At 39.9% G+C, this 27,263-nt stretch overlaps 2 protein-coding genes across 12 annotated transcripts in view; both read left to right on the forward strand.

Annotated features, from left to right (window-relative positions):
* Positions 1–19,917, forward strand: part of LOC127052281 (serum amyloid A-5 protein-like) — a 63,082-nt gene extending 43,165 nt beyond the window's left edge. The window contains exons 1-4 of one of the 9 annotated variants that reach the window (XM_050955809.1): positions 3,340–3,368; positions 3,708–3,826; positions 4,719–4,857; positions 5,598–5,739. In XM_050955809.1, the coding sequence (XP_050811766.1) occupies positions 3,724–3,826; positions 4,719–4,857; positions 5,598–5,739 (384 nt within the window). In that variant the 5' untranslated portion in view covers positions 3,340–3,368; positions 3,708–3,723. Of the gene's footprint in view, positions 1–3,339; positions 3,369–3,707; positions 3,827–4,718; positions 4,858–5,597; positions 5,740–15,120; positions 15,228–15,991; positions 16,278–16,306; positions 17,146–17,483; positions 17,693–18,307; positions 18,457–19,836 lie in introns of those variants that run through there. The other 8 variants (XM_050955804.1, XM_050955808.1, XM_050955803.1 and 5 more) reach the window with 8 other exon arrangements.
* On the forward strand, positions 41–26,153 carry LOC127052298 (serum amyloid A-5 protein-like). Of its 3 annotated transcripts, XM_050955839.1 has the most exons (6): positions 41–411; positions 20,718–20,982; positions 23,168–23,703; positions 24,044–24,162; positions 25,055–25,193; positions 25,934–26,153. In XM_050955839.1, exons 4-6 carry the CDS (start codon positions 24,060–24,062, stop codon positions 26,073–26,075), a joined length of 384 nt encoding a protein of 127 aa, XP_050811796.1. In that variant the 5' UTR covers positions 41–411; positions 20,718–20,982; positions 23,168–23,703; positions 24,044–24,059; the 3' UTR covers positions 26,076–26,153. The 3 variants fall into 3 exon arrangements, with proteins under 3 accessions (XP_050811796.1, XP_050811797.1, XP_050811798.1); XM_050955840.1 differs by lacking the exons at positions 41–411; positions 20,718–20,982 and having other exon boundaries at positions 23,139–23,703; XM_050955841.1 differs by lacking the exons at positions 41–411; positions 20,718–20,982; positions 23,168–23,703 and having other exon boundaries at positions 23,838–24,162.
* The last annotated feature ends 1,110 nt before the right edge of the window (positions 26,154–27,263 follow it).

Below are 27,263 nucleotides of genomic sequence, written 5' to 3' on the forward strand. Positions count from 1 at the left end.
TTCTATCCCCTCTCAGAAAAATCACCAGCCACTCTGTATCCAGTAAAAGCATCTGGACTCCTCAGGAGGTAAGCTGGATGCAGGGTATTCTTAAGACTCTAGGAGACGTGTTAATACTCTGACTTCTGTTTTAGCCGTAATTAGGTTGTATTAGATCATGGGGTTTCACAAACAGAGCAGTCATGGGTTTAACTGGAGGTATTACCCTTCAAGCGTGAGGGCAGCACTTTATTCTGATGCTTAGCTGTCCTCTGCTGGACAAATGGAAAGGTCTTTCTTGATCTGTGACTGAAACTGCACCTTTCCTCATTAGATGCCCTAATCATCTGTCTTACTGGAATGCCCAGGCTCACTTCCAAGTTTCCACAATAAGCCTAGCCTTTTGGATATCCTCTGAGTAGGGTGGGGTAGGTCTCAAAAGATAAGGCAACCTTGCTGAGAATCAGTAGAATTGGTTTCTACGAGTGAGTGCTGTGGCCTTTGATCTATTACTTCTTTGTGTCTCAGTTTCTCTACTTTAAACTGAAGATATTTAACCCGCCTATATAAAACGCTTGGAGATCTGTGGATGAAAAAGACTGTATTACATGCAAGGAGTTTGTGCAGCCTGCAGCTGGTGCGTGTGATGTCAGTGTCAAGTGTGTTCCCTGCACAAACACCATTTAAAAAACTCCAGTGTAAGAGCAATAAAGATTCTACCTTGAAACGTGCTGAAGTCAGAAAATGCCAATGTTAAAATTGAATGTGAAGCTTTAACACCGCTTGTGGGCATGTATGCATCACCATACCACCCTCAAATACTTTGTCAAACTTTTGATAACACTATATATTATGCCATTTTTTAGACACCTGTGTGACACTTATATCACTGTGTACAATCCCTAAGTCTCACATGCAGTTTGTGAAAATAGTTCATACACAAGATGTACAGTTAATCAGGCCAGGCCTCTTACAAGATTGTAGAAATACTGTACGTGCATTCTTTGAGAGTGTGTTCAACTATGTGATTATATACACTAATGCAAACAGCCAGCTGTGGAATCTTATTCTTGCCTGTGTAAATTTAAGAACTTAAGAAAGTTATGGAATTGAAACTTTTAAAAGAAAAAAACATTCTGTAAGAACAACCCTGAATTTCACTGAATTATGCATATTAATGAATTGACAACTCTATACATGGAACAGATGAAGCTTTTAATATTGAGGAATATTAAAGGACTGTCTGCATGATATTGTAAATTACCATCACTCTGCTTCGTACTGTTTGCACCTTAGCTGTGCAGGTCCGAAGGCAGTTGGCTGGCATCCTGCATGGCAAAGTTAGCCAGAGCAGCATACTCTTTCTTAGGACATCAGTTAAAAAGCACCAAAAAATCATACCAATCAGTGTTTAAAGATAAGGTGAGATTCTTAAACCCTCATGCCTGCCAAATCCAAAGTGTTGTTACAAGGAACTTCCTTTTTTCTTACCAAATGTTAATTGTTTATCTCCGTCATTTTGCTCTTCAAGCTTTTTTGTTACAATAGGACAAAATGTACTGAATGGATTTTGTTTCAAATTAATAATAATAAAAAAGTTTCCCTTTGGGTGGAGACCAGGCCTGTAAAATTTCAGTCCAGAAGCTTGAATGTTTTCAGAATGTTGAGTGAATGAAAAGAGGGCTAAAGGAAACATGTAGATCACCTTAAATACCACTTTTCAGAGAGCTCCAGTTATACAACACACTGCTACTTTAAATGATGATGTGCAGTGTCTCTGGTAGGCAGATCATAGAGGGTCTGAAAAACTAATGCATTTACAATAAGTGGTATCCAGCAAGTTCAGTTCATCTAAGGGAAAATGCAGGTGTAGCTCAGGGACTACTGAGCTTCTAAATCTCTACAGCTTTGTTACTACAAGTTGTAAATTCTATCCAGGATAACAGTACCTAGAAGTTATCTTTCCCTTTTTTACAAGACTAGTTGGAGTTTGTGTAGAAAAGTGTAGATGCTCATGGGAATAAAATCAGTTAAGATTAAAGGAAAATTACGTGATTCAGCCTATGTCATTTTGCTGTCAAGGCTGTTACTGTTGAACATAAACACTTCCAAAAGCTTTCAGAAAGCTCAAAGTCAGATTGGTCAACAGGACATTGAGCATGGATGATACAGCTACGGTCTGTGTTTGCAAGTCATAGAATTCTGTTGGACTAGTGAGCAGGACTGATTTAGCACTGTTTCACAACACCTTCCCAATCATGATGACTTTATTCAGTCATTACATTCCCATAAGAACCACATTGACCATTTACAAGATCTGCTGTTTAGTTTGCAAACTTTAGAGGGCAAAGTCTGACCTGAACTAGTAGCTATTTACCTGCATTTTTGCAGTTAGAATCAATAACAGTTTTACATGTTATCGCCCATGCACTGATCGGAGAATGTAAAATGTATTTACTCCATTTAAATAACATTTTGATTGTTCTTTTATCACAAATGAAAACATTTTACAAAGTAACCTGAGTTACTGATAGAGCTGATGATTCCAATCCACAGGTAATACTTTGAATGAAAAGATATTTTTGTAACTCTTCATATAACTGCATCTACCTTATGGCTTAGATCTTGCCAACAAAGCTACACATGAAGTTAACCTCTATTCAGACAAATTAACCTCTCCCTTTAGTGATCATAATGGTAATAAAAGCTAGTTGATGTTACTCAAAGTTCAAAATTTTGACACATTTCCATCTAAATTTAAAAGGGGGAAAAAATTAAAATGTCTTGAAAGATGACATCTCATTTTTGACCAGCTCTGGTAATTTAAGTTTTATTATTTATTTCTGTTACCATAGCCTCTTGAAGCCAAAGTCATGGACCAGGACCCGTTGGCTAGGCACTGTACAAGCAATTATACATAAGGATAAAACTGGTTTGGTGTTTATGGTACATGCCAGATGATTACTTAAAACTTCTGCATAATAATCTCTTATTAAGCATTACTCATTTCACCAATTAAAAAAAAAATAGAAGCAAGTCAGAGAAAGTGACTGCCTGCAACTTCCAGTAAATGATGGACATTTCATCATATCAGGCATTGGTTAAGTAATTGATCCTTGGATCTACAGAGAGACAGTACAGACATTGACCAATTGAAAGCAGGAAGCCTCAAGAAGAAATAAGGGAATTTACTGCAGTAAATTCCCAACAGAAGCAATGTTTGTTTGCATTCAACAAGCAAATGATGACTAAATTCAAATTGGGCAATGTTTCTGTAAATTATTTCCTATTTGCTCTTTGAGATAAGGCTTATAAATAAAGTACCATTTTTCTTGTGAGAATCCATCGGAAAGAACTCAGTTTTTCAGGGGCTTTGCAATATAGCACCGGTAAGTTTAATTCTCAATGGAAACTTCATATTTATACCATTTTACCTTGCTTTGTATTCAATTTTTTTCTTATAACAAGTGATTTTTATGATATAGAAACTGTTAACCAGAAACTAAAACTTCTATATTTACATCTGAGCTCTGAGACTGATGCTGTGATGGCAGAGAGCATTTCATTTTTCTAAGCAGAAATCATCACTTCGGGAGCTTTTCTGAATTGTGTGTGTTCCTTTTGATCCATGAACCTGCTCTAAAGCGGTTATAAGAGGAATGAACATTATGGATGGAGTCTTTAAAATATTGCCCAGTTTTCTGACATATACTTTCCTTCTATTACAGCCTAAATAAGTGAACTATGAAGTTCTACAACTGCATGTTGTTATTGTCCCTGGTACTCTGTGTCAGTGCCCACAACTGGTTCACTGATACTGGAACATTCATAAGGGATGCTTATCGAGGTATGCTTTTTACTCACTGCATGTTCATCCTCCAAACTGTTCTGGACTTAAGTGTGTCAGTGATTTAACTAAATTGGTTTCTAAAGGGATTTAGTTACATTGATGCAGAAACCATCTGTAAACAAAGCCCTCAATGAGACTGATGCTTCTAACTTGGAATCACACCTCTACTCCGTTGTCCTGGCGACCCTTAGAAAAGCCCTGAGAGAAATTTGAGGGTTTCTTTGTCCCAAAGATATTGCAACAGAGTTTTGTTGGAGATTCTATGGTTTTATGAGATCCTTCTCAAAGGAACTCCTTTCCATCTCCTCCTCCAAAGATGTCACCTGGTGGAAGCTACAGTCAAGAAAGCATAACTAGCTGCAAATCCCTGTATCTCTAAAGGGAGGCCTGGGTACAAAAAAAAGTTGGGCTAATTTTTTGGAGGGACAAATATTAAATGCACCAAAAAATGCATTTCAGGGGGACCCTGCAACTTTTTGCAAATTTTGGTCAAATTTGGCAAATAGTTTACACTGGAAAAAAACTTCAAAAAGAATAATTTTCACAGTGGCCTATTCTGACATTTTGCTGCAAAAATGTTTATTCAAATCAACCTGAACAATTTTTTTTGTTTTTCATTTTGATGAGAAAAACCATAACAAATCAATTTTGGTTGAAACTAAACAGTCTTTTTTGGATTTCTCAGATCTTCCACTGAACCAAAAAATGAAGTATTTACTCAGTGGTATATAGGAGCCTTTCTGCCTTCTCTAGAAGCACTATACTTGGAAGCCACTGTGGTGACGTGACTAGAATGGTGCTGGACTGCTTCAGAGGAATGTGGGTGGAATAACATCAAAGTTTTGTTTTAAATTTGCAGTTTCTCTATAATCCTTTCTCTCTTCTCCAGGCGCTGAGGATATGTGGCGTGCATACAGCGACATGCGGGAAGCGAATTATAAAAATGCAGATAAATATTTCCATGCTCGTGGGAATTATGATGCTGCCCAAAGAGGGCCTGGCGGTAAATGGGCAGCAGAAGTTATTAGGTAATGGATTCTACTTGGATTATGAGTTAAAAGTTGGTAAAGAGCTATGCAATCAAATTATTATGAAGTACATTGTAATTCATAACTAGTTATTGTCCGGTTTGAAGAGAGGCCATTTTTATTTAACCTCTGGCTAAGTGTGAAGACTGTGCCCATTCTTGAGTTGTAAAGGTGATTTCTGAGCTGACCTGTTTGAATATGTTCTGATATCAGATCTCATTACTATGTGCTAGGAGACAGATGTTTTCACCCCAGGGCTTTTAAAATTTAAATAATTGCAGGACCTCACTTTAATCTAGAACCGGTACATATTACCCTTGATATATCATCCAAGAAAACTATCATCATATGTTCACTTGCAGTCCTCTAACGAGGACTGTTTGAAAATATTGCTGTTGAACGTGATGACTATGATACAAAGGAGCTTATGAGGAGTGGGTAGAACTTAGTGGAGGCAAGCAATGGGAAAGCTTTTTAATTCACAACTGCACTGATGCACTTCTGGGATGACTTCTGCTATTCGCAGACAGGCTAAGATTTGTGTCTGTGTTTGTGTGTGACAAGGCAGCTGAGCTAATATCTTTTATTGGAACAACTTGTGTTGGTGAGGTATTTGTGCGGGTCCTCAGCTTTATGGAAAAGTAGAGATTAAGCTGTGGGGGATAAGTGAAAAGTAAATCCTTTAGTTATTGAGATTTAATAATAAACTATCTAAGATAATCTTTGTTTCCTCTTTCCAGTGATGCTAGGGAAGGTTGGCAGGGTGGCATTAGTGGCAGAGGAGCAGAAGACACACGTCAAGACCAGGAGGCAAATGCATGGGGCCGAAGTGGAGGAGACCCAAACCGCTACAGACCAGAGGGCCTTCCCTCTAAATACTAATGCAGTCTGTAATACTTTACAATTGTTTAATTTTTCTACCAGCTGTGCAAAACCACAATAAATACAATCTTAAATTTCTGAAGCTCTCAGTGAATGAACAAACATCCTCAGCTACATTAGAAAGGATAAAAAGCAATATACATACAAATTTTTCATGATTTGGGGCCAAAGGTAACCCTTAACTGCCCAGGATTTGGAAGAATCGTCCAGATTGAGTAAAGGACAATCATTAAATAATTTGTTGCATATTCCTGTGAAGCAGCGGGCACTAGCCACTGTCAGAGACAGGCTACTGGACTACTGTGATCCATTATGATAATTCTCCTTGTTGTTGTTATCCCCATTTTACAGACAGGGATCTGAGAGATGTTAATTGACTTGCCTAACATCACAGGGGAGTCTACAGCAGAGGTAGGTATGGCGTTCAGTCCTCTAACCATAGACCATCCTACCTGGCTAATTAGTTTGGGGCATAAAAACCAACACACAAAGGTTTAGGTATCATGGCAAAAACAGAAATTTGGGGGGCAGGTCAGGAGGAAAGTTAACATTTGAAATGAAAGGATGAAAGCACATTTTCCATGGTGCTGGGAGTTTAGGTCCACTTTAATAAGCAGTAATGGTGCTTATGTTTTAAAAGTATATATTTATTGTTATCAGGTGGGTAGAACCTCAGTTCTGTCTGAGGTCAGGCTAGAAAGGTTGGATCAAACTCACTGGATGAAATTTCCCATTGTTGCCAAAAAGCAAGAGTGAGTGGAAACAGCACCAAACAGGGGTGGCAAAACTAAGTTCAGGACTAGTTAATGTACATTGATAAAATCTTGGAAACACTGTAGGGTTTAAAAGGCTCAATGCTCACAACTGGAAGTCAAAAAGAAAGTAAAGGAAAGGAGAAGCACAAAACCAAATGAAAATGAAACCAGTGTTTTCTGGTTGTATGCATCCCAGTCTTTGGATAGTTACCAGGCAGCTGACAACAGCCTCATTAGAGTTTTCTGGGAATGGATGTACCCTAACATCTTCACTTAAAAACAAAGGAATCTTAGAAATTCAAAATCATATCGGCCTAACAGTCCTGAAGAAGAACTCTGTGCAAATCAGAAGCTTTTCTCTCTCCCCAACAGCAGTTGGTCCAATAGACATTATTGCCTCACCCACCTTGTGTCTCTAATAGCCAGGGAGCACTAGAGCTACAACAACACTAATTAGCCCCTAGTCCCATTCTTGAAGCAAAGCTCAAACAGCGTGCACTGCAGCGTGCAGTGGGGGGTTCTTAGCATGACTCTGTTCAAATAATTTTTAAGGCCTTTCCTCAATTTTTAGGGTAAAAGTGCACAGTCAATTGGCCTCAAATCTATCACAGACCATTTCTTGGAGACAGACCAAGTCATTTGTAACTGACAAACATTAACAGGATCTTGGACTTATTAAAGTCTCTTTCATAGTATAGAGAACATACCTATTTATAGCCTTGTTGATTTAAAGCTCTAATCCAAATCCCATTGAAGCCAGAGAGAGTCCTTCCACTGGTTTAAATGGTCTTTGGATCAGGCCTGCATATCCTATTTTGGTAAACATATTTACCAGCTACTTGAACCTGGGGATTCTAATTCATGTGTTAAGGATTTTTGGGGGGACAGGTAGCTATGAAAAACCCCAACCCCTTTCCTCAGTAACTTATTTGGGCTTAGTGGAATTTACTTACTAGCACAATATTTTAGATATAATTTACAGAGGTTAGTGAAACCTCCTACAAGTCAATTACCAGAATGCATCATAACATGGAGCATCTGGCAGAGATCCTCCAAATCAGTCTTTCTGCATTAATCTGTGCAGAGTCCCACACTATACCCTCAAAGCTTTTCACAGTAGGGGCTTGGTTCAATTGTGGCAGGAGTGGTCATGGCACTACTACTCCCTTTTGGCTGTCATGGGTGATTTGATCTGGAGAACATCCTCAACACAGTTTCCTTAAGATCTCCAGGTTTATTTCCCTGCAGCTTTCAAGACTCGTGCAGAGCGGAAGGGCTATGCTCTCTGCCCACTTCATAGGTGATCAAATTCTGTCCCCGCAACCCACTTGAAACTTTTGGAATGCTACAAGCTTGAACTCACAGAGTTTCTCCTCATACGTGCCCCACCCCTTCCTTTGCATAGTTTAAAAATTTACTGTTTCATAGCAATTTTCCATTTCTGGAAACAATTTGTGGCTATTCATGTATCATCAGAGCGTATCAACCACAATTTGAAGACTTCAGTAACTCGGACATAGGTTAGGGGTTTGTTAAAGAAGTGGATGGGTAGGGTTCTGAGGCCTGCTTTGTGCAGGAGGTCAGACGAGATGATCATATTGGTCCCTTCTGACCCTAAAGTCTATGAGTCTATGATATACAGGTAGGTTTTGCCGTTTAAAAACACAGGCTGTACTCGACTTTGCGACATTCGACTTAAGAAGAACAGCACTTACAATGTTTCTAAATTGAGACCCTGATTCAACTTGCACCCAATGGTTTCAACTTTACGATGCTTGGTCCTGCAATGGAGTGGGTTCTGGTTCCAAGTTACAACATTTCGACTTATGACACAATTTTCAGGAACCAATTGTGTCGTAAGTCCAAGGACTGTCTGTAGTGCTTTTTAAATTGAGTGAAATTACCTGTGAACTTACACAAATGACTACAGGAGAAATGTTCAGAGCTGGATGCTTGGTGCTTATTGGGTCTGAAGCCTATTGGTCAGGCAGGTCTGGTGGTTTCTTTATTCACTTCAGCAGGTTAATTATTTTGAGATCAACTGATCTACGTACATCTCAACGAAACATTAGGAGGGTTGGAATGTCTCTGAGTGAGGCAGGGTTGGGGGGGGCTCTGTGCAGTGACTGAATGCTGACTGTGGGCTGCAGGGGGCGCTGTGGGGTGGCTGAGGCGCCGTCCGTCTGTCTCTGGCTGGCTGCAGCAGCCACACGGCGGAGAGCGCTGAGCCCCATTGCCAGGTGAGCCCCGTGCGGCGGGAGCCCCCCTAGTGGAGTCGATGCAGAAGCCGCGCCCGTCCCCGCAGCAGCGTGAGGGCCGATCTCCCGGGGAGGGGAGGAGGGAGCAGGCTGTGACTCGCTCTGGGAGGCCCCCCCGCACCGCAACTCTGCCTCGCTGGGCGATGGGCGGACTCCGCCTGCCCCAGCCCGGCACTCCCAGACCAGCGGCTGCCGGGCCGGGGGAGCCAGTGCCCCATGCGGTGTGTGCGTTGTGCGGTTTGGGTACGTGGGACGGGGGAGCCTGTTGCAATAATCTGCTGCCTCAGATGGCTCCGATACAACTGGTATCTTTTTTTTCTACATCCGAGGTGTCTTCTGCAAGATCTCTCTGAGCTGCACCTGTACCTCCTTTGGACCTGGAAGCTGTTCTCGGGTACCAGGTCCGTTGTGGCCACCGAGGGGGAGAACTTCCTTGCGGTGTCCCTGCTACACAATCCCCATCTTCGTGTGCAGTGGGAGAGACCCCTCGGTGTGCCGGAGGCTGGTCCTGGCAGAAAGCATGAGAATCGGACACTTCCTGAACTACGATGGGGGCATTGTGTGGATCTCCAAGTGCTGGGTGGGTGCATGGGGCTCTCCACCCGTCAGACCCCCCCTGCATGTACTCTAGGAGGTGGGGGTAACCTTGTTGGCCACCTTTCGGGTTCTCCTTGAGCGGTGTTAAGGGTAATTAGCATGAGCGACTCCATTTTGTAAGTTCCCCTATTTTGTATCCATCATTAACTAAAAGCGAGCACATCACGTACAAAGCTCCGAAGGGCAGCATTAAAGAAAGATAAAGCCAGAAACAGGAAAGAGGATAGGAAAACAGCTGCAACAGCATAATTAAGGAAAAATTCTAGTATGCAAGGTAACAGCTGGACTGTGCACTAGCCAGCACGAGGACAATGATTAGCTGTAATAGGCTAAAGATAAGAAAATGGCTTGTTTATTGGCCAAAGCTTCCGATCCATGAGAGTAGCATGCACTCCTAAAAGGCATATCACTTCTATGTAATCTGCAGCCTGGGTCTCTCCCTGACTAGCAGAGGGACACCATGTTCGAATGTTGTTTGAACCTCGCACAATAAACCTTTGTTGTTTGGACACTGTAAATCTTTGGGTTTTGTGCCTCAGCCTAGAAACGCACGGTGCATGGCCTACAGGTATAATTCGCAACAGCGGGTTCTATGGGAGGGTGCTCCCTGCTCACTCCTCACCGCTAGTCCTCTGGACTTTTTCATTGGGCCCCTCTTCCATGAGCCTCCCTGGCACCATCCCCATTTATACCCTGAGCCAGCTGTGCGTCCTGCAGCCAGTTCACTTCCAAACCGTGCCATCAGAACAACTGCTCCATACATTTCACTTCCTCACTAAACTAAAGGAGAATAAAAAGGAAAGATACAAGTCTAAGAGGTGAGTATAATAGGTTGACCAGAGAGGTGAGACAGAAAGTAAAGAGAGTCCGGAACAGCTGGATAAATGAACAGTGTAAAGAAGCAGAGAAATACACAAAGAGAAGTGTGACACAAGTTGTATTGCAAGATAAGAAAACTGAATGGGACATATGAATTGAAGCTGTCAACAGTGAAAGACAAGTGGGGGCAAATAGTTGAGGATGAAGAAGCAAAGCACAAAGGAGGGAAAGAATATTTTGAAGAGTTGTATAGAGATTGGAACGCAGTAGATGAAATGGTCCCAGAAAAGTTTTTCTGCACAAATGAGGGGAGAACAGAAGCTGGAGTTCTTGGAAGTAAAGATTTCATTAGAAAGTCTGAAAAAGGAAAAGGTGCTGGGAATTAACAATATACCCGCAGAGCAGTTTGGTGCAAGTGAGGAACGCACATTAAAGGCAATGCACAAACTATTTAACAAGATTTAGAAGTAAGAGCAAGTGCAGAGTGAATGGAGAAAAGCAATAATAGTACTGATCTATAAAACAGGAGATAAGAATGAGTTTAAGAACTATGGAGGAATCAGCAAATTGAGTATATGGGGAAAAACACTCACCAGGACATTTCAGAAGAGATATATGATTTGAACTAAAGCCTTCCATAATTAGAGCTCAGTACATCAGCCATTTATTGATGCTAATTCTGATGGTTTATAAATTTATAATGGCTGTTTAATCTTTAGCATTTTTCAGTATAGAGATAATGTGATGCTGCCTTTAAAATGACACATTTCTCTATAGTCATGATAACTGTTGTTGCTATTAAATATAATTAAATCTGACAAATAGACTAGGTTTATCAGTTTGATTGACAAAGACCCAAGGTAGTTATCACATGACTTGTTTATTTTGTGGGACAGATTGATATCCAAAGATCACAAACACTGAAGTATTAGTGAATTCTCAATTAAAGAAAGAGAGACATTCTCTATCTGCTTCTCTTGATCTTCAAAATAAACAGTTTGGGAGATGTGTCCTTCCTGTTGTTTAATGAGGTGAAATAAGAGGAGGAGAAAATTTCTAATACATTCCTCTGTACACTCTGATCAAGTCCTAATGGTAATCCCTTCCATTGTGTTTCTTCTTATATGCCTGGTGTGAGGTCACTGGCTGAATTCTCATGGCTTAGGGAAGGGTCAAGCGTACTGAGAGAAGAAAAATAATTAAAACAAAAATTTTTGGTACACTATTGATAATTCAAGAATTTGGAGATATGCTGCACAGGAGTTTGCAGAATTTCTTATTAATCGGATTGAAAGTATAAGGACAGTAAAGCATGTGGACACATCAATGTATATGTTTTCTTTTGTCGTTGACTGTAATTGACAAGCCAGCAGGGGTTGGTAGATAACTGACCTGTCATAGTGAACTGCTTGATCCAGCCTGATTGCATTAGAGGAAGATTTGATTTATATATGGAAATTATTTTTTAAAAAGGAAGAAAATATATCTAATTAACACTTTTTCTCCCCAGGAGCTCTTCTTCAGCCTGAAGCATTACAACCAGATTGGCTGTGTTTGGCAGTTTCCCATGATGCACCACAAAGAACAAATATGGTGGATTCTGAAGGAAACTCTAGATAAGTAAGTAAATCATGTATATTTAATTGCACTGCGCAAACTAGACATACTTGTCAAGACTTGCTATGTGTTCCATGCAGTGGCATAGCCAGGTTTTCAGTGTAAGGGGAGCAAACATAAAAAAGGTGTCAAGTATCAGAGGGGTAGCCGTGTTAGTCTGGATCTGTAAAAGCAGCAAAGAATCCTGTGGCACCTTATAGACTAACAGACGTTTTGGAGCATGAGCTTTCGTGGGCGAATACCCACTTCGTCAGATGCATGTAGTGGAAATTTCCAGGGGCAGGTATATATATATGCAGGCAAGCTAGAGATAATGAGGTAGTTCAGTCATGGAGGATGAGGCCCTGTTCTAGCAGTTGAGGTGTGAAAACCAAGGGAGGAGAAACTGGTTTTTGTAATTGGAAAGCCAGTCACAGTCTTTGTTTAATCACAGGATTAAACTAGACATACTTGTCAAGACTTGCTATGTGTTCCATGCAGTGCCATAGCCAGGCTTTCAGTGTAGGGGGAGCAAACATAAAAAAGGTGTCAAGTATCAGAGGGGTAGCCGTGTTAGTTTGGATCTGTAAAAGCAGCAAAGAATCCTGTGGCACCTTTTAGACTTTAATCACAGGATTAAACAAAGACTGTGAATGGCTTGCCAATTACAAAACCAGTTTCTCCTCCCTTGGTTTTCACACCTCAACTGCTAGAACAGGGCCTCATCCTCCCTGATTGAACTACCTCATTATCTCTAGCTTGCCTGCATATATATATACCTGCCCCTGGAAATTTCCACTATATGCATCTGACGAAGTGGGTATTCACCCACGAAAGCTCATGCTCCAAAACATCTGTTAGTCTATAAGGTGCCCCAAGATTCTTTGCTGCTTTTATAAAAAAGGTGACCTCCGTTGGCTCCTCTTCTGGCCACGCCTCCCGACCGGACCCTCTCCCCAGCGGCTCACCTTCTATCCTGGCCCACTGCCTCTCCCCGGCCTGCTCCCAGCGCTGGGCGCACTCCACGCGGGGTTTGCCAGCCACGCGGCCTTAAAGGCACAGCGGGCCTTTCGCCTCCCCCTGCCCGCCTCATTAGTAAGGGGTAGGGAGCGCTTGGCCGCTGAGTCGGCCCCCTTGCTCCTCCGGCTGTGTGTGCTGCCCCCGCATGGCTCCTCCGGTTGCGCTGCTGTCAGAGCTGGCCAGCAGGCGCCGCTTCCGCACCGGCCTGCCGCTGCCGCCCCACGGCTCCTCCGGCTGTGTTGATGGTAGTGCTGGCTGGCAGGCACCACTTCCATGCCGGTCAGCCACCCCACAGCTCTTCTGGCCATGCTGCTAGCAGCGCTGGGCCGGCAGGCGCCGCTTCCATGGCGGCCGGCCGCCCTACGGCTCCTCTCGCCGTGCTGCTGGCAGCGCTGGCCGGCCACCTCACGGCTCCTCTGGCCGTGCTGCTGCAAGAGCCAGCCAGCAGGCACCGCTTCCGCACCGGCCTGCCGCTGCCGCCCTACGGCTCCTCCGGCCGTGCTGCTGGTAGCGCCAGCGAGCGGGCTCTGCTTCCATGCCGGCCAACCGCCCCACGGCTCCTCCGGCCGTTCTGATGGCAGCACCGGCCGGCAGGTTCCATTTCCGTACCTGCCGCCCTGAGGGGAAGCGTCTGCTTCCACTGAACCTCGCTAGCTACGCTACTGGTTCCATGTTGGACTGGCTACCTCAGAGTAATTTCACTTGACTAGAGGGTGAAATTCACCCCAGTGGAGAGAATCCCCATGAAGCCTTTAGTTGCGCAAAGGCTGTAAGTGAGGCATAGTTTTGCTTTGGTCTTTCTGGAATTTCACCCCATGTAGCTCAAGATGTTTAACAGCAGCAACCAAAGGATTAAACAACTTTCCTCTCTTCATAATCCAGGCAGAAATGATCTCTTTAATGACAATAAATACAGCTGTCTTAAGAAGCTGTCACTTTGTTTTTAAGAATCATTTTCAGAGTGTTTCTGGGGAACACATTTCTTAAAATGTGTGAAATTCCCCTACTGGCTCAGTTGGAGTATAAAAATGCCATCCCCAGGTCTGTGCACATGCCTCCTAACGTTGAAGCTGGTACACAAAAAGGCTACATTAACATGTGATTAGAGAGGGACAGAAAAAAGTTAATCTGTCCCTAAAAGAAAATCTCATTTTAAGTGAGCCTGTCAAGAAGATAGCTGGACACACTGCTCTTTGAATTAATATTGTCAAAACTTCATGTGAAAGATGAAACAATCCCATTCATCTATTTCCACCCCCACCCCCCCCGATAAAAATGTTGTTTTAAACTCCTGAGACCATTAACATTTAACCTGTGAATTAATCTGTCTTCCCAGAGCATGTTCACATTTGTTTACCTGGAGCTATTGCCAACTGATTTTCCTTCTGTTTAACTCCCAGCTGATTTTGTAACAAAAGAGAGAATGGCTGAGATCTGCAAGTCATATGGGTAAGCTGGAAACTTCGTAGTTTATTGAAAGATGATTATTCTTGAAACTAGTTTAGTTGGCATCTTGGCCCACTGAACAGAGAAATGAAAACTGTTATGTTTCCTGCCAGTTTCCAGTCAATTAACTCTATTAAGTATTTTGTGGCTGGCCTTATTTGAAAGTGTCATCATATATAGGTTATGAATAGCCAATGTGAAACATACCTCTGCAGTATTACCTTGCTTTCTAGCTAAGAAGCAATAAAGTCACGTTGTAGCACGTACTACTCTATTACCTGTTAAGCTCTGTTTACTCCCAACAAATGTTATTGACCTAAAATGTGACCAGGGAAGTAACCCCAAAGCAAGTCACAAGGGTTGTACCTTCATAATTGCACTAATGCCTCTCCCATATTTAACCTGCTTTAGCAGAGAGAAATTTACCCACCAGACTTCATGGACCTCTTGTATGTATAAAGACATTTCCTCTGTTCCTAATTACCTCCACTACCTTATTTCCCTAATGACTTCCCTTCTTTTCCTTATGCAGCTCTTATCTCCATATGATGGTTGTTTTCTGCTTAACCCTTTCTCACTATCATACACAAAAAAACCCTCACTGCAATATGGGACCTAGATGTGTTTATCACTGAGCACTTATGACCTTTGTGAGGGTGGTGGTTGTCAAAAGGCTGGCTCTAGTTCATTTAATAAACTGACAGTTCTGGGGACTTACGGCATGTCACATTGCAATTGCCAGGTTATTCCTAGTATTTGGGGTTATTTGCTCTTACTGATGAGTTTGCTAAATCCGCATTTCATTACCAATGACTTTCATTTAAAGCAAATAAATGCTTTTGATTATGGAAATCGTCAGTCTCTCTTTTTTTTTGTTTTTGTTTTTAAAGCTTCTGGCCTGGATATGTCTCTCTCTGCTTGGAACTGGTTAGAAGAATAGAAGCCTTTACTAATATTGTTCATTTGGATGATATGAACCTGTTGGATGGAGAACATGGTTAGTGAATCTTAACACGTGAGCACACTAGTATAATTCATGATCTATATTGACTATGTATTGATTACCGTATAAGTATAGAGAAGCATTTATCAAGAGTTGAATGATGAGAGTTTTAAGCACTGGTATAGCAAGATCACTTGGCATTTTGTAACACTAATATGGTATACTGCACAACATAAATATAATTGAGTGTTTAAATCAGTGACCCTGTAGTTTAATTCTTGTCTTCCAGCAAAACAGCAGTGTTAAAAAAAACCATAGTCTTGTCTTGAGTGGTTCAAATCTCTTGACATTTTAATCAGATTTTTTGGCTTCAGCTTTCCCTCTGAGTTTTTGTTGCCCAGTACCTTGGAGAATCAGCTAATTCACTAGCACTATCTAGTGGTTTTTCTAGGCTGTCGTGAGCAAGTTTCTGTATCAGATGGCAGAATTGCAGTGAAAATCTACAATATCCTAAAAAGACACACAAAGGAATTTCTTTGGCTCTTAGTTTAATCCAAAATCACAACAATGGCTATGAAAAAGCTGTTTTTAGTGCTCAGTGGCCCTCAGTCCTAACAATTAGCTCCAAAACACTTGAAAATGTTTTGCGTGACTGTCAAAAAATAAAATGCGTTTTAAGCCATTTAACTGAGATATGAATGTAGAATATTGACACTAGAAAACTAGCTCCTTTTAAATGCAAATAGATGTAAAATTAGGTTTGCTACAAGCTTTTTCCTCACAGATAACTACAGCCAGTCATTTAATTTTGCATTTAGGCTCGATTCCAGAGACTGTGGAAGAATGGAAGTTCCTTCTGCATCTTGCACAAAGTCGCAGCACTGATTTCCACTTCCATGGTACACAGAATGGGAATACTATCGGCAATGGTAGCACTAATTGGTCAAACTGCATTACTGTTGAAAATGTAGCTCTTTTGTTGGCTAAGGTAATCGGTCCAGATCGTGCCTTGCCAGTACTGCAGGAATGTGATTTGACGGCAGAATTGTCTAAGAGATTTACTAGGATCTGCGAAATACTGAGAATTGCTGAAAAAAGGCAAAGGTAAGACGTGTGTGTGTGTGTGTGTGTAGAATAGTTTATTAATACTTCACTCAGTGCCGTCTTAGGCCATAGTTTTCTTTCAGTAAATTTAAAAAAGACGTGAAAACACTTCAGACTTGAGCTCCAAGAGTATAAACAGTGCTACAGTGGTAAAACTTCCTGAAAATACTTCTGACCCCAGTTTAAGAGGTATATTTGAGACATGTAGCTTAAAAATGAAAAATGTATTAACAGAAAATATATTCAGAATAAATGTTTCCTAAAAACAAAAGGGAGGGAGGGAATAAATGACTAAAGTATCAAATATCCACCACAGAAGAATTCAGAAACTCCTTACCTGTACTACATCGTCCTAGACCTAGACTGCTCTGATGGCTGCTTCATAAACGCTCTAATAGTGCAATGAGACATTACAATATTTGGGAGTGTACTTCCGCTGCAGCTGTTGCTGTCAAAGTAGCTCACCTGTAGTTACACTGTTTAACTCCTTTACGTTTTTGCATGCATGCTTTTTTAAAAAAGTTTTTGGAATTAAGTGAATGAAGTTCTAGAACAGGGATAGGCAACCTTTCAGAAGTGGTGTGCCGAATCTTCATTTATTTACTCTAATTTAAGGTTTCGCGTGCCAGTAATACATTTTAACTTTTTCAGAAGGTCTCTTTCTATAAGTCTAAACTATTGTTGTATGTAAAGTAAATAAGGTTTTTAAAATGTGTAAGAAGCTTCATTTAAAATTAAATTAAAATGCAGAGCCCCCCCAGACCAGTGGCCAGGACCCGGGCAGTGTGAGTACCACTGAAAATCGGCTCGCGTGCCGCCTTCGGCACCCATGCCATAGGTTGCCTACCCCTGTTCTAGAAGATGGCACTTGAAAAGGCCTTTTGAAATCCATGTTACATCAATCCTGAGTGGTGGTACAAGTAAGAGTGAAGGCCTGGAATCTAGGAAGCCCTAAATACTAGCCTTAAATAAAAAAAAAAATAAAAAAATCCCTGGTATCTTCTATTTTCTATTATTTATGGTTTGCCATTCATGTTGTCTATTCAGGTTAGGGAAAAATCTCTAAAGGCAGGGGCATGATAGGACTCTCTCTGAAACTGAATTATATTTATCACTGCGTCAGCCAGTTTAAACTCTTTCTAAAAGCTGGTATCCAGCAAATTAGTTAAGAATACGTTTGATTTTTTTTTTCTCTTTTGTCTGTAGAGCCCTGATACAGTCCATGTTGGAAAGGTGTGACCGTTTTCTGTGGTCTCAGCAGGCATAGCAAATATGCCAGGAAACACTGAAATGAAGTTGTGTACTGTGCATATGCTGCATTAAATTGCCTCTTAAGTTTCATCACCTCTAAGAAACAAACTCTTGTCCACACAATAATGTATTCAGCCACACTGCATGAAAATAACACCTGAATTAAGTTTTTTCTTTTACAGCTCTTCTTAAATAGTTTAAAACATGCTTCTAAAACAGGATTCAGAAATTGTTAGATTGAAATGCTCTGACGTTTATGTTGAAATTAAGACCACAAGTGTCTTAACAGATTTGTTTTTTTTTTTACAATAGGATTAAAAGTGCTGAATTAATTTGGTAATAACTCTGAATGAATTAAAACAATTGGTTAAAAGTACAGTCTTTTGAACATTAAATTAGGTTTGAAAATAGTGCATTTTGCCTTCAGCAACTTTCCTGTAGGTTGGTTAAGATGTAAATTTCAAAAGGATTAATTCTGTGTATATTGCCAGCATGAGCACCAAACTGTTTTCCCATCTGACATTCACTTTTGTCAATAGCTGCAGTGAATGCATGCAAGAATGCAGATTTTTCCTTAATTGTATAGAACATCTACTCTCTTGATTTATTTGTTGGAATAGCTACATCTTTATCTTAAGAGCTATGTAAAATTAATGTTATGGGGTCTTGATTGCATAGTGTTGAAATATGCATTAAATCTTTGAAATACTCATTTATTAATAGACCACTGGAAGAAAGTGTAAACACAGCATTCAAAAATTGTGGGAATCTGTTACGAGGTCATCTTCAGATGAATTACCACACAAATCAACATATCTTTTCGATGTCAATATTTTATAACTGATTTTTGATCTTTTTGGAAGAAATGATGCAACTGCATACCTTTTTATCTAAAATTACCTTTTAAAAAGTATTTTAAAGGAAGACTGTCAAGAATCATATTTTTTTAAAAACCTTTACCACTGTTAAGATAAACATTAGATTATTAAAACTGAATATTTAAAAAACACCCAATTTTACTTAATCATTTGCAAAAAAATAGCTTTATACCTATTCTGTTTACTCTGAACTTCCTAGAGCTTAGATAGTGAAAACAGACTAGTGAGATTTACTTTAGGTTTTAGCTCATTTCAGTTAAGAGCCTTATTCACTAGCACAATGCTGTACTATCTAGGCAGTGGTCAAACCCCAAAGAACTAGCTCCCAATAAAAAATGTCATTTTTTTTCTCCTACACCAGCATTTTGTGAGTAAATTTATTTGACAGTATCCCTTTAAAATAAGAGCCTTTATATGTTGTATGTATATAGTTTTGTCTCCATTGTTTGCTGCATTCCATATTAAAGATTTTATTTTATTTAAAATTTAATTATTTTTTGGTCAATGTAAGCTTTATCTGTAAAGTTTGGTATGATATATATAAAACTGCAGTTGGATGGGTAACATCTTTGTCTCAATTGCGAGAACAAGTCACTCCCTTATGGTGGAGCGTTTCATAGCTCCTCTGGCGTGGGAATGTCTACAGAAATAGGCCTAGTGGCAGGTATTTCATACCTTAAGGTTCCTGTCTGTGAAAAGCCAACAAAACGTCTTCTTTTGACATCAGTATTTCCTGGGGTAGAGATTATCAGCTGAAGTTTGAAAACAGCACAAATGTGCCATCCTATCCCTTCAGGCACCCCAGGGTCTTATTTATCATAGGTGTAAAAAGGATTGGAAGTCAGCAGGGCCGGCTCCAGGACTTTTGCTGCCCTAAGGGGGAGAAAAAAAAAGCCGTAGTGCCGCCCGCAAAGGCTGGAATGCTGCCCCTTGAGACGTGCCACCCCAAGCACGTGCTTGGAATACTGGTGCTTATAGCCGGCCCTGGAAGTCAGATACTCCTCTGTAGTCCTAACTTTGGTATTGATATGCCATGAGACTTAGAACAAATCATTTTACCTTTCTGTGCCTGTTTCCCTACCTCTAAAATGAGAACATTTCTACCTCATGTGGGTGTTAGAATTAATTGGTTCAGTTTTATACAGCACTTCAAAGAAGTAAAGATCTATATAAGTGCAAGCATCATCTGTCTCAGGAAAATATAGAACCAGTTCTCTTTGGGAAAAGTCTAGTGAAATCTCTTCAGTTTAGAGGATGAAGTGACATGGAAAAACAGCTGAAAGCTTTGTGTACATAATAACCTTTATTTTAAAACGCACAGTTAACAATGCTGACTTTTACAATATATCACAAACTTTCTTTCAAAGAGCTTGTTTTTCATTTTGCATAGCACTGTTCGTATTAACCACAGTTATACAATATTTTTTAAGTGTATTGCACCTAAAATGAACTTGTGTTCATGGTTTCAACTAATTTTAAGAGGTTTCAATTAAAAAAAAAAGTGTTTCTGATGTAGTCTTCATTTCCTTATTTATATGTGAATAAGATGTGAAGGATACGTGAACACATTGTGACTTCATCCGAGGAAATGCTGCGGTTGCACACTGCAAGCATAAGAAAGAAAAGTCTCTCACCCAGATATGTTCTGAGCCATTTAACACGTGTTTAACCTTTTTGGCTAATTCTTTGTGAAATCGTGTCACTTGGCTTAATAGTAAGATTGTCTGTATAGTGGGTTTGCATGTCAGGACAAGAATCCAAATATGTTGGTCAAACTCCAAAAGAGGTGTAGTTGCAATAATACCTAAATGAATTTACATTTTGGTACATTGTTTAACAGAAGAAAAAAAATACAAAAGACCCAACTGTCAAATAGTATACATGAAAGAAGCAGAACATTCTATCCCCTCTCTTAGAAAAATCACCAGCCACTCTGTATCCAGTAAAAGCATCTGGACTCCTCAGGAGGTAAGCTGGATGCAGGGTATTCTTAAGACTCTAGGAGACGTGATAATACTCTGACTTCTATTTTAGCCGTAATTAGGTTGTATTAGATCATGGGGTTTCACAAACAGAGCAGTCATGGGTTTAACTGGAGGTATTACCCTTCAAGCGTGAGGGCAGCACTTTATTCTGATGCTTAGCTGTCCTCTGCTGGACAAATGGAAAGGTCTTTCTTGATCTGTGACTGAAACTGCACCTTTCCTCATTAGATGCCCTAATCATCTGTCTTACTGGAATGCCCAGGCTCACTTCCAAGTTTCCACAATAAGCCTAGCCTTTTGGGTATCCTCTGAGTAGGGTGGGGTAGTCTCAAAAGATAAGGCAACCTTGCTGAGAATCAGTAGAATTGGTTTCTGTGAGTGAATTCTGTGGCCTTTGATCTATTACTTCTTTGTGTCTCAGTTTCTCTACTTGTAAACTGAAGATATTTACCCGCCTATATAAAACGCTTGGAGATCTGTGGATGAATAAGACTGTATTACATGCAAGGAGTTTGTGCAGCCTGCGGCTGGTACGTGTGATGTCAGTGTCAAGTGTGTTCCCTGCACAAACACCATTTAAAAAACTCCAGTGTAAGAGCAATAAAGATTCTACCTTGAAACATGCTGAAGTCAGAAAATGCCAATGTTAAAATTGAATGTGAAACTTTAACACTGCTTTTGTGCATGTATGCATCAACATACCACCCTCAAATACTTTGTCAAACTTTTGATAACACTATATATTATGCCATTTTTTAGACACCTGTGTGACACTTATATCACTGTGTACAGTCCCTAAGTCTCACATGCAGTTTGTGAAAATAGTTCATACACAAGATTTACGGTTAATCAGGCCAGGGCCCTACATCACTCTCCGCTCCTCTTACAAGATTGTAGAAATACTGTAATTGCATTCTTTGAGAATGTGTTCAACTATGTGATTATATACACTAATGCAAACTGCCAGCTGTGGAATCTTATTCTTGCCTGTGTAAATTTAAGAACTTAGGAAAGTTATGGAATTGAAACTTTTAAAAGAAAAAACATTCTGTAAGAACAACCCTGAATTTCACTGAATTATGCATATTAATGAATTGACAACTCTATACATGGAACAGATGAAGCTTTTAATATTGAGGAATATTAAAGGACTGTTAGCATGATATTGTAAATTACCATCACTCTGCTTCGTACTGTTTGCACCTTAGCTGTGCACGTCCGAAGGCAGTTGGCTGGCAATCCTGCATGGCAAAGTTAGCCAGAGCAGCATACTCTTTTTTAGGACATCAGTTAAAAAGCACCGAAAAATCATACCAATCAGTGTTTAAAGATAAGGTGAGATTCTTAAACCCTCATGCCTGCCAAATCCAAAGCGTTGTTACAAGGAACTTCCTTTTTTCTTACCAAATGTTAATTGTTTATCTCCAGTCATTTTGCTCTTCAAGCTTTTTTGTTACAATAGGACAAAATGTACTGAATGGATTTTGTTTCAAATTAATAATAATAAAAAAGTTTCCCTTTGGGTGGAGACCAGGCCTGTAAAATTTCAGTCCAGAAGCTTGAATGTTTTCAGAATGTTGCGTGAATGAAAAGAGGGCTAAAGGAAACATGTAGATCACCTTAAATACCACTTTTCAGAGAGCTCCAGCTATACAACGCACTGCTACTTTAAATGATGATGTGCAGTGTCTCTGGTAGGCAGATCATAGAGGGTCTGAAAAACTAATGCATTTACAATAAGTGGTATCCAGCAAGTTCAGTTCATCTAAGGGAAAATGCAGGTGTAGCTCAGGGACTACTGAGCTTCTAAATCTCTACAGCTTTGTTACTACAAGTTGTAAATGCTATCCAGGATAACAGTATCTAGAAGTTATCTTTCCCCTTTTTACAAGACTAGTTGGAGTTTGTCTAGAAAAGTGTAGATGCTCATGGGAATAAAATCAGTTAAGATTAAAGGAAAATTACGCGATTCAGCCTATGTCATTTTGCTGTCAAGGCTGTTACAGTTGAACATAAACACTTCCAAAAGCTTTCAGAAAGCTCAAAGTCAGATTGGTCAACAGGGCATTGAGCATGGATGATACAGCTACGGTCTGTGTTTGCAAGTCATAGAATTCTGTTGGACTAGTGAGCAGGACTGATTTAGCACTGTTTCACAACACCTTCCCAATCATGATGACTTTATTCAGATTACATTCCCATAAGAACCACATTGACCATTTACAAGATCTGCTGTTTAGTTTGCAAACTTTAGAGGGCAAAGTCTGACCTGAACTAGTAGCTATTTACCTGCATTTTTGCAGTTAGAATCAATAACAGTTTTACATGTTATCGCCCATGCACTGATCGGAGAATGTAAAATGTATTTACTCCATTTAAATAACATTTTGATAGTTAAGATTGTGTTTTGATCACAAATAAAACATTTTACAAAGTAACCTGAGTTACTGATAGAGCTGATGATTCCAATCCACAGGTAATATTTTGAATGAAAAGATATTTTTGTAACTCTTCATATAACTGCATCTACCTTATGGCTTAGATCTTGCCAACAAAGCTACACATAAAGTTAACCTCTATTCAGACAAATTAACCTCTCCCTTTAGTGATCATAATGGTGGTAATAAAAGCTAGTTGATGTTACTCAAAGTTCAAAATTTTGACACATTTCCATCTAAATTTAAAAGGGGAAAAATTAAAATGTCTTGAAAGATGACATGTCATTTTTGACCAGCTCTGGTAATTTAAGTTTTATTATTTATTTCTGTTACCATAGCCTCTTGAAGCCAAAGTCATGGACCAGGACCCGTTGGCTAGGCACTGTACAAGCAATTATACATAAGGATAAAACTGATTTGGTGTTTATGGTATATGCCAGATGATTACTTAAAACTTCTGCATAAAAATCTCTTATAAAGCATTACTCATTTCACGAATTAAAAAAAAAAAGAAGCAAGTCAGAGAAAGTGACTGCCTGCAACTTCCAGTAAATGATGGACATTTCATCATATCAGGCATTGGTTAAGTAATTGATCCTTGGATCTACAGAGAGACAATACAGACATTGACCAGTTGAAAGCAGGAAGCCTCAAGAAGAAATAACGGAATTTACTGCAGTAAATTCCCAACAGAAGCAATGTTTGTTTGCATTCAACAAGCAAATGATGGCTAAATTCAAATTGGGCAATGTTTCTGTAAATTATTTCCTATTTGCTCTTTGAGATAAGGCTTCCTATAAATAAAGTACCATTTTTCTTGAGAGAATCCATCGGAAAGAACTCAATTTTTCAGGGGCTTTGCAATATAGCACCGGTAAGTTTAATTCTAAATGGAAAAATTCATATTTATACCATTTTACCTTGCTTTGTATTCAATTTTTTTCTTATAACAAGTGATTTTTATAATATGGAAACTGTTAACCAGAAACTAAAACTTCTATTTTTACATCTGAACTCTGAGACTGATGCTGTGATGGCAGAGAGCATTTCATTTTTCTAAGTAGAAATCATCACTTCGGGAGCTTTTCTGAATTGTGTGTGATCCTTTTGATCCATGTACCTGCTCTAAAGCGGTTATAAGAGGAATGAACATTATGGATGGAGTCTTTAAAATATTGCCCAGTTTTCTGACATATACTTTCCTTCTATTACAGCCTAAATAAGTGAACTATGAAGTTCTACAACTGCATGTTGTTGTTGTCCCTGGTACTCTGTGTCAGTGCCCAGAAGTGGTTCACTGATACTGGAACATTCATAAGGGATGCTTATCGAGGTATGCTTTTTACTCACTGCATGTTCATCCTCCAAACTGTTCTGGACTTAAGTGTGTCAGTGATTTAACTAAATTGGTTTCTAAAGAGATTTAGTTACATTGATGCAGAAACCATCTGTAAACAAAGCCCTCAATGAGACTGATGCTTCTAACTTGGAATCACACCTCTACTCCGTTGTCCTGGCGACACTTAGAAAAGCCCTGAGAGAAATTTGAGGGTTTCTTTGTCCCAAAGATATTGCAACAGAGTTTTGTTGGAGATTCCATGGTTTTATGAGATCCTTCTCAAAGGAACTCCTTTCCATCTCCTCCTCCAAAGATGTCACTTGGTGGAAGCTACAGTTAAGAAAGCATAACTAGCTGCAAATCCCTGTATCTCTAAAGGGAGGCCTGGGTACAAAAGAAAGTTGGGCTTATTTGTTGGAGGGACAAATATTAAATGCACCAAAAAACGCATTTCAGGGGAACCCTGCAACTTTTTGCAAATTTTGGTCAAATTTGGCAAATAGTTTAGGCTGGAAAAAAACTTCAAAACTAATAATTTTCACAGTGGCCTATTCTGACATTTTGCTGCAAAAATGTTTATTCAAATCAACCTGAACAATTTTTTTTGTTTTTCATTTTGATGAGAAAAACCATAACAAATCAATTTTTGTTGAAACTAAACAGTCTTTTTTGGATTTCTCAGATCTTCCACTGAACCAAAAAATGAAGTATTTACTCAGTGGTATATAGGAGCCTTTCTGCCTTCTCTAGAAGCCCTATACTTGGAAGCCACTGTGGTGACGTGACTAGAATGGTGCTTGACTGCTTCAGAGGAATGTGGGTGGAATAACGTCAAAGTTTTGTTTTAAATTTGCAGTTTCTCTATAATCCTTTCTCTCTTCTCCAGGCGCTGAGGATATGTGGCGTGCATACAGCGACATGCGGGAAGCGAATTATAAAAATGCAGATAAATATTTCCATGCTCGTGGGAATTATGATGCTGCCCAAAGAGGGCCTGGCGGTAAATGGGCAGCAGAAGTTATTAGGTAATGGATTCTACTTGGATTATGAGTTAAAAGTTGGTAAAGAGCTATGCAATCAAATTATTATGAAGTACATTGTAATTCATAACTAGTTATTGTCCGGTTTGCAGAGAGGCCATTTTTATTTAACCTCTGGCTAAGTGTGAAGACTGTGCCCATTCTTGAGTTGTAAAGGTGATTTCTGAGCTGACCTATTTGAATATGTTCTGATATCAGATCTCATTACTTTGTGCTAGGAGACAGATGTTTTCACCCCAGGGCTTTTAAAATTTAAATAATTGCAGGACCTCACTTTAATCTAGAACCGGTACATATTACCCTTGATATATCATCCAAGAAAACTATCATCATATGTTCACTTGCAGTCCTCTAACAAGGACTGTTTTAAAATATTGCTGTTGAACGTGATGACTGTGATACAAAGGAGCTTATGAGGAGTGGGTAGAACTTAGTGGAGGCAAGCAATGGGAAAGCTTTTTAATTCACAACTGCACTGATGCACTTCTGGGATGACTTCTGCTATTCACAGACAGGCTAAGATTTGTGTCTGTGTTTGTGTGTGACAAGGCAGCTGAGCTAATATCTTTTATTGGAACAACTTGTGTTGGTGAGGTATTTGTGCGGGTCCTCAGCTTTATGGAAAAGTAGAGATTAAGTTGTGGGGGATAAGTGAAAAGTAAATCCTTTAGTTATTGAGATTTAATAATAAACTATCTAAGATAATCTTTGTTTCCTCTTTCCAGTGATGCTAGGGAAGATTGGCAGGGTGGCATTAGTGGCAGAGGAGCAGAAGACACACGTCAAGACCAGGAGGCAAATGCATGGGGCCGAAGTGGAGGAGACCCAAACCGCTACAGACCAGAGGGCCTTCCCTCTAAATACTAATGCAGTCTGTAATACTTTACAATTGTTCAGTTTTTCTACCAGCTGTGCAAAACCACAATAAATACAATCTTAAATTTCTGAAGCTCTCAGTGAATGAACAAACATCCTCAGCTACATTAGAAAGGATAAAAAGCAATATACATACAAATTTTTCATGATTTGGGGCCAAAGCTAACCCTTAACTGCCCAGGATTTGGAAGAATCGTCCAGATTGAGTAAAGGACAATCATTAAATAATTTGTTGCATATTCCTGTGAAGCAGCGGGCACTAGCCACTGTCAGAGACAGGCTACTGGACTACTGTGATCCATTATGATAATTCTCCTTGTTGTTGTTATCCCCATTTTACAGACAGGGATCTGAGAGATGTTAATTGACTTGCCTAACATCACAGGGGAGTCTACAGCAGAGGTAGGAATGGCGTTCAGTCCTCTAGACCATCCTACCTGGCTAATTAGTTTGGGGCATAAAAACCAACACACAAAGGTTTATGTATCATGGCAAAAACAGAAATTTGGGGGGCAGGTCAGGAGGAAAGTTAACATTTGAAATGAAAGGATGAAAGCACATTTTCCATGGTGCTGGGAGTTTAGGTCCACTTTAATAAGCAGTAATGGTGCTTATGTTTTAAAAGTATATATTTATTGTTATCAGGTGGGTAGAACCTCAGTTCTGTCTGAGGTCAGGCTAGAAAGGTTGGATCAAACTCACTGGATGAAATTTCCCATTGTTGCCAAAAAGCAAGAGTGAGTGGAAACAGCACCGAACAGGGGTGGCAAAACTAAGTTCAGGACTAGTTAATGTACACTGATAAAATCTTGGAAACACTGTAGGGTTTAAAAGGCTCAATGCTCACAACTGGAAGTCAAAAAGAAAGGAAAGGAAAGGAGAAGCACAAAAGCAAATGAAAATGAAACCAGTGTTTTCTGGTTGTATGCATCCCAGTCTTTGGATAGTTACCAGGCAGCTGACAACAGCCTCATTAGAGTTTTCTGGGAATGGATTTACCCTAACATCTTCACTTAAAAACAAAGGAATCTTAGAAATTCAAAATCATATCGGCCTAACAGTCCTGAAGAAGAACTCTGTGCAAATCAGAAGCTTTTCTCTTTCCCCAACAGCAGTTGGTCCAATAGACATTATTGCCTCACCCACCTTGTGTCTCTAATAGCCAGGGAGCACTAGAGC

This window comes from Gopherus flavomarginatus, chromosome 5, assembly GCF_025201925.1.
Source record: "Gopherus flavomarginatus isolate rGopFla2 chromosome 5, rGopFla2.mat.asm, whole genome shotgun sequence".
Taxonomy (NCBI): domain Eukaryota; kingdom Metazoa; phylum Chordata; order Testudines; family Testudinidae; genus Gopherus; species Gopherus flavomarginatus.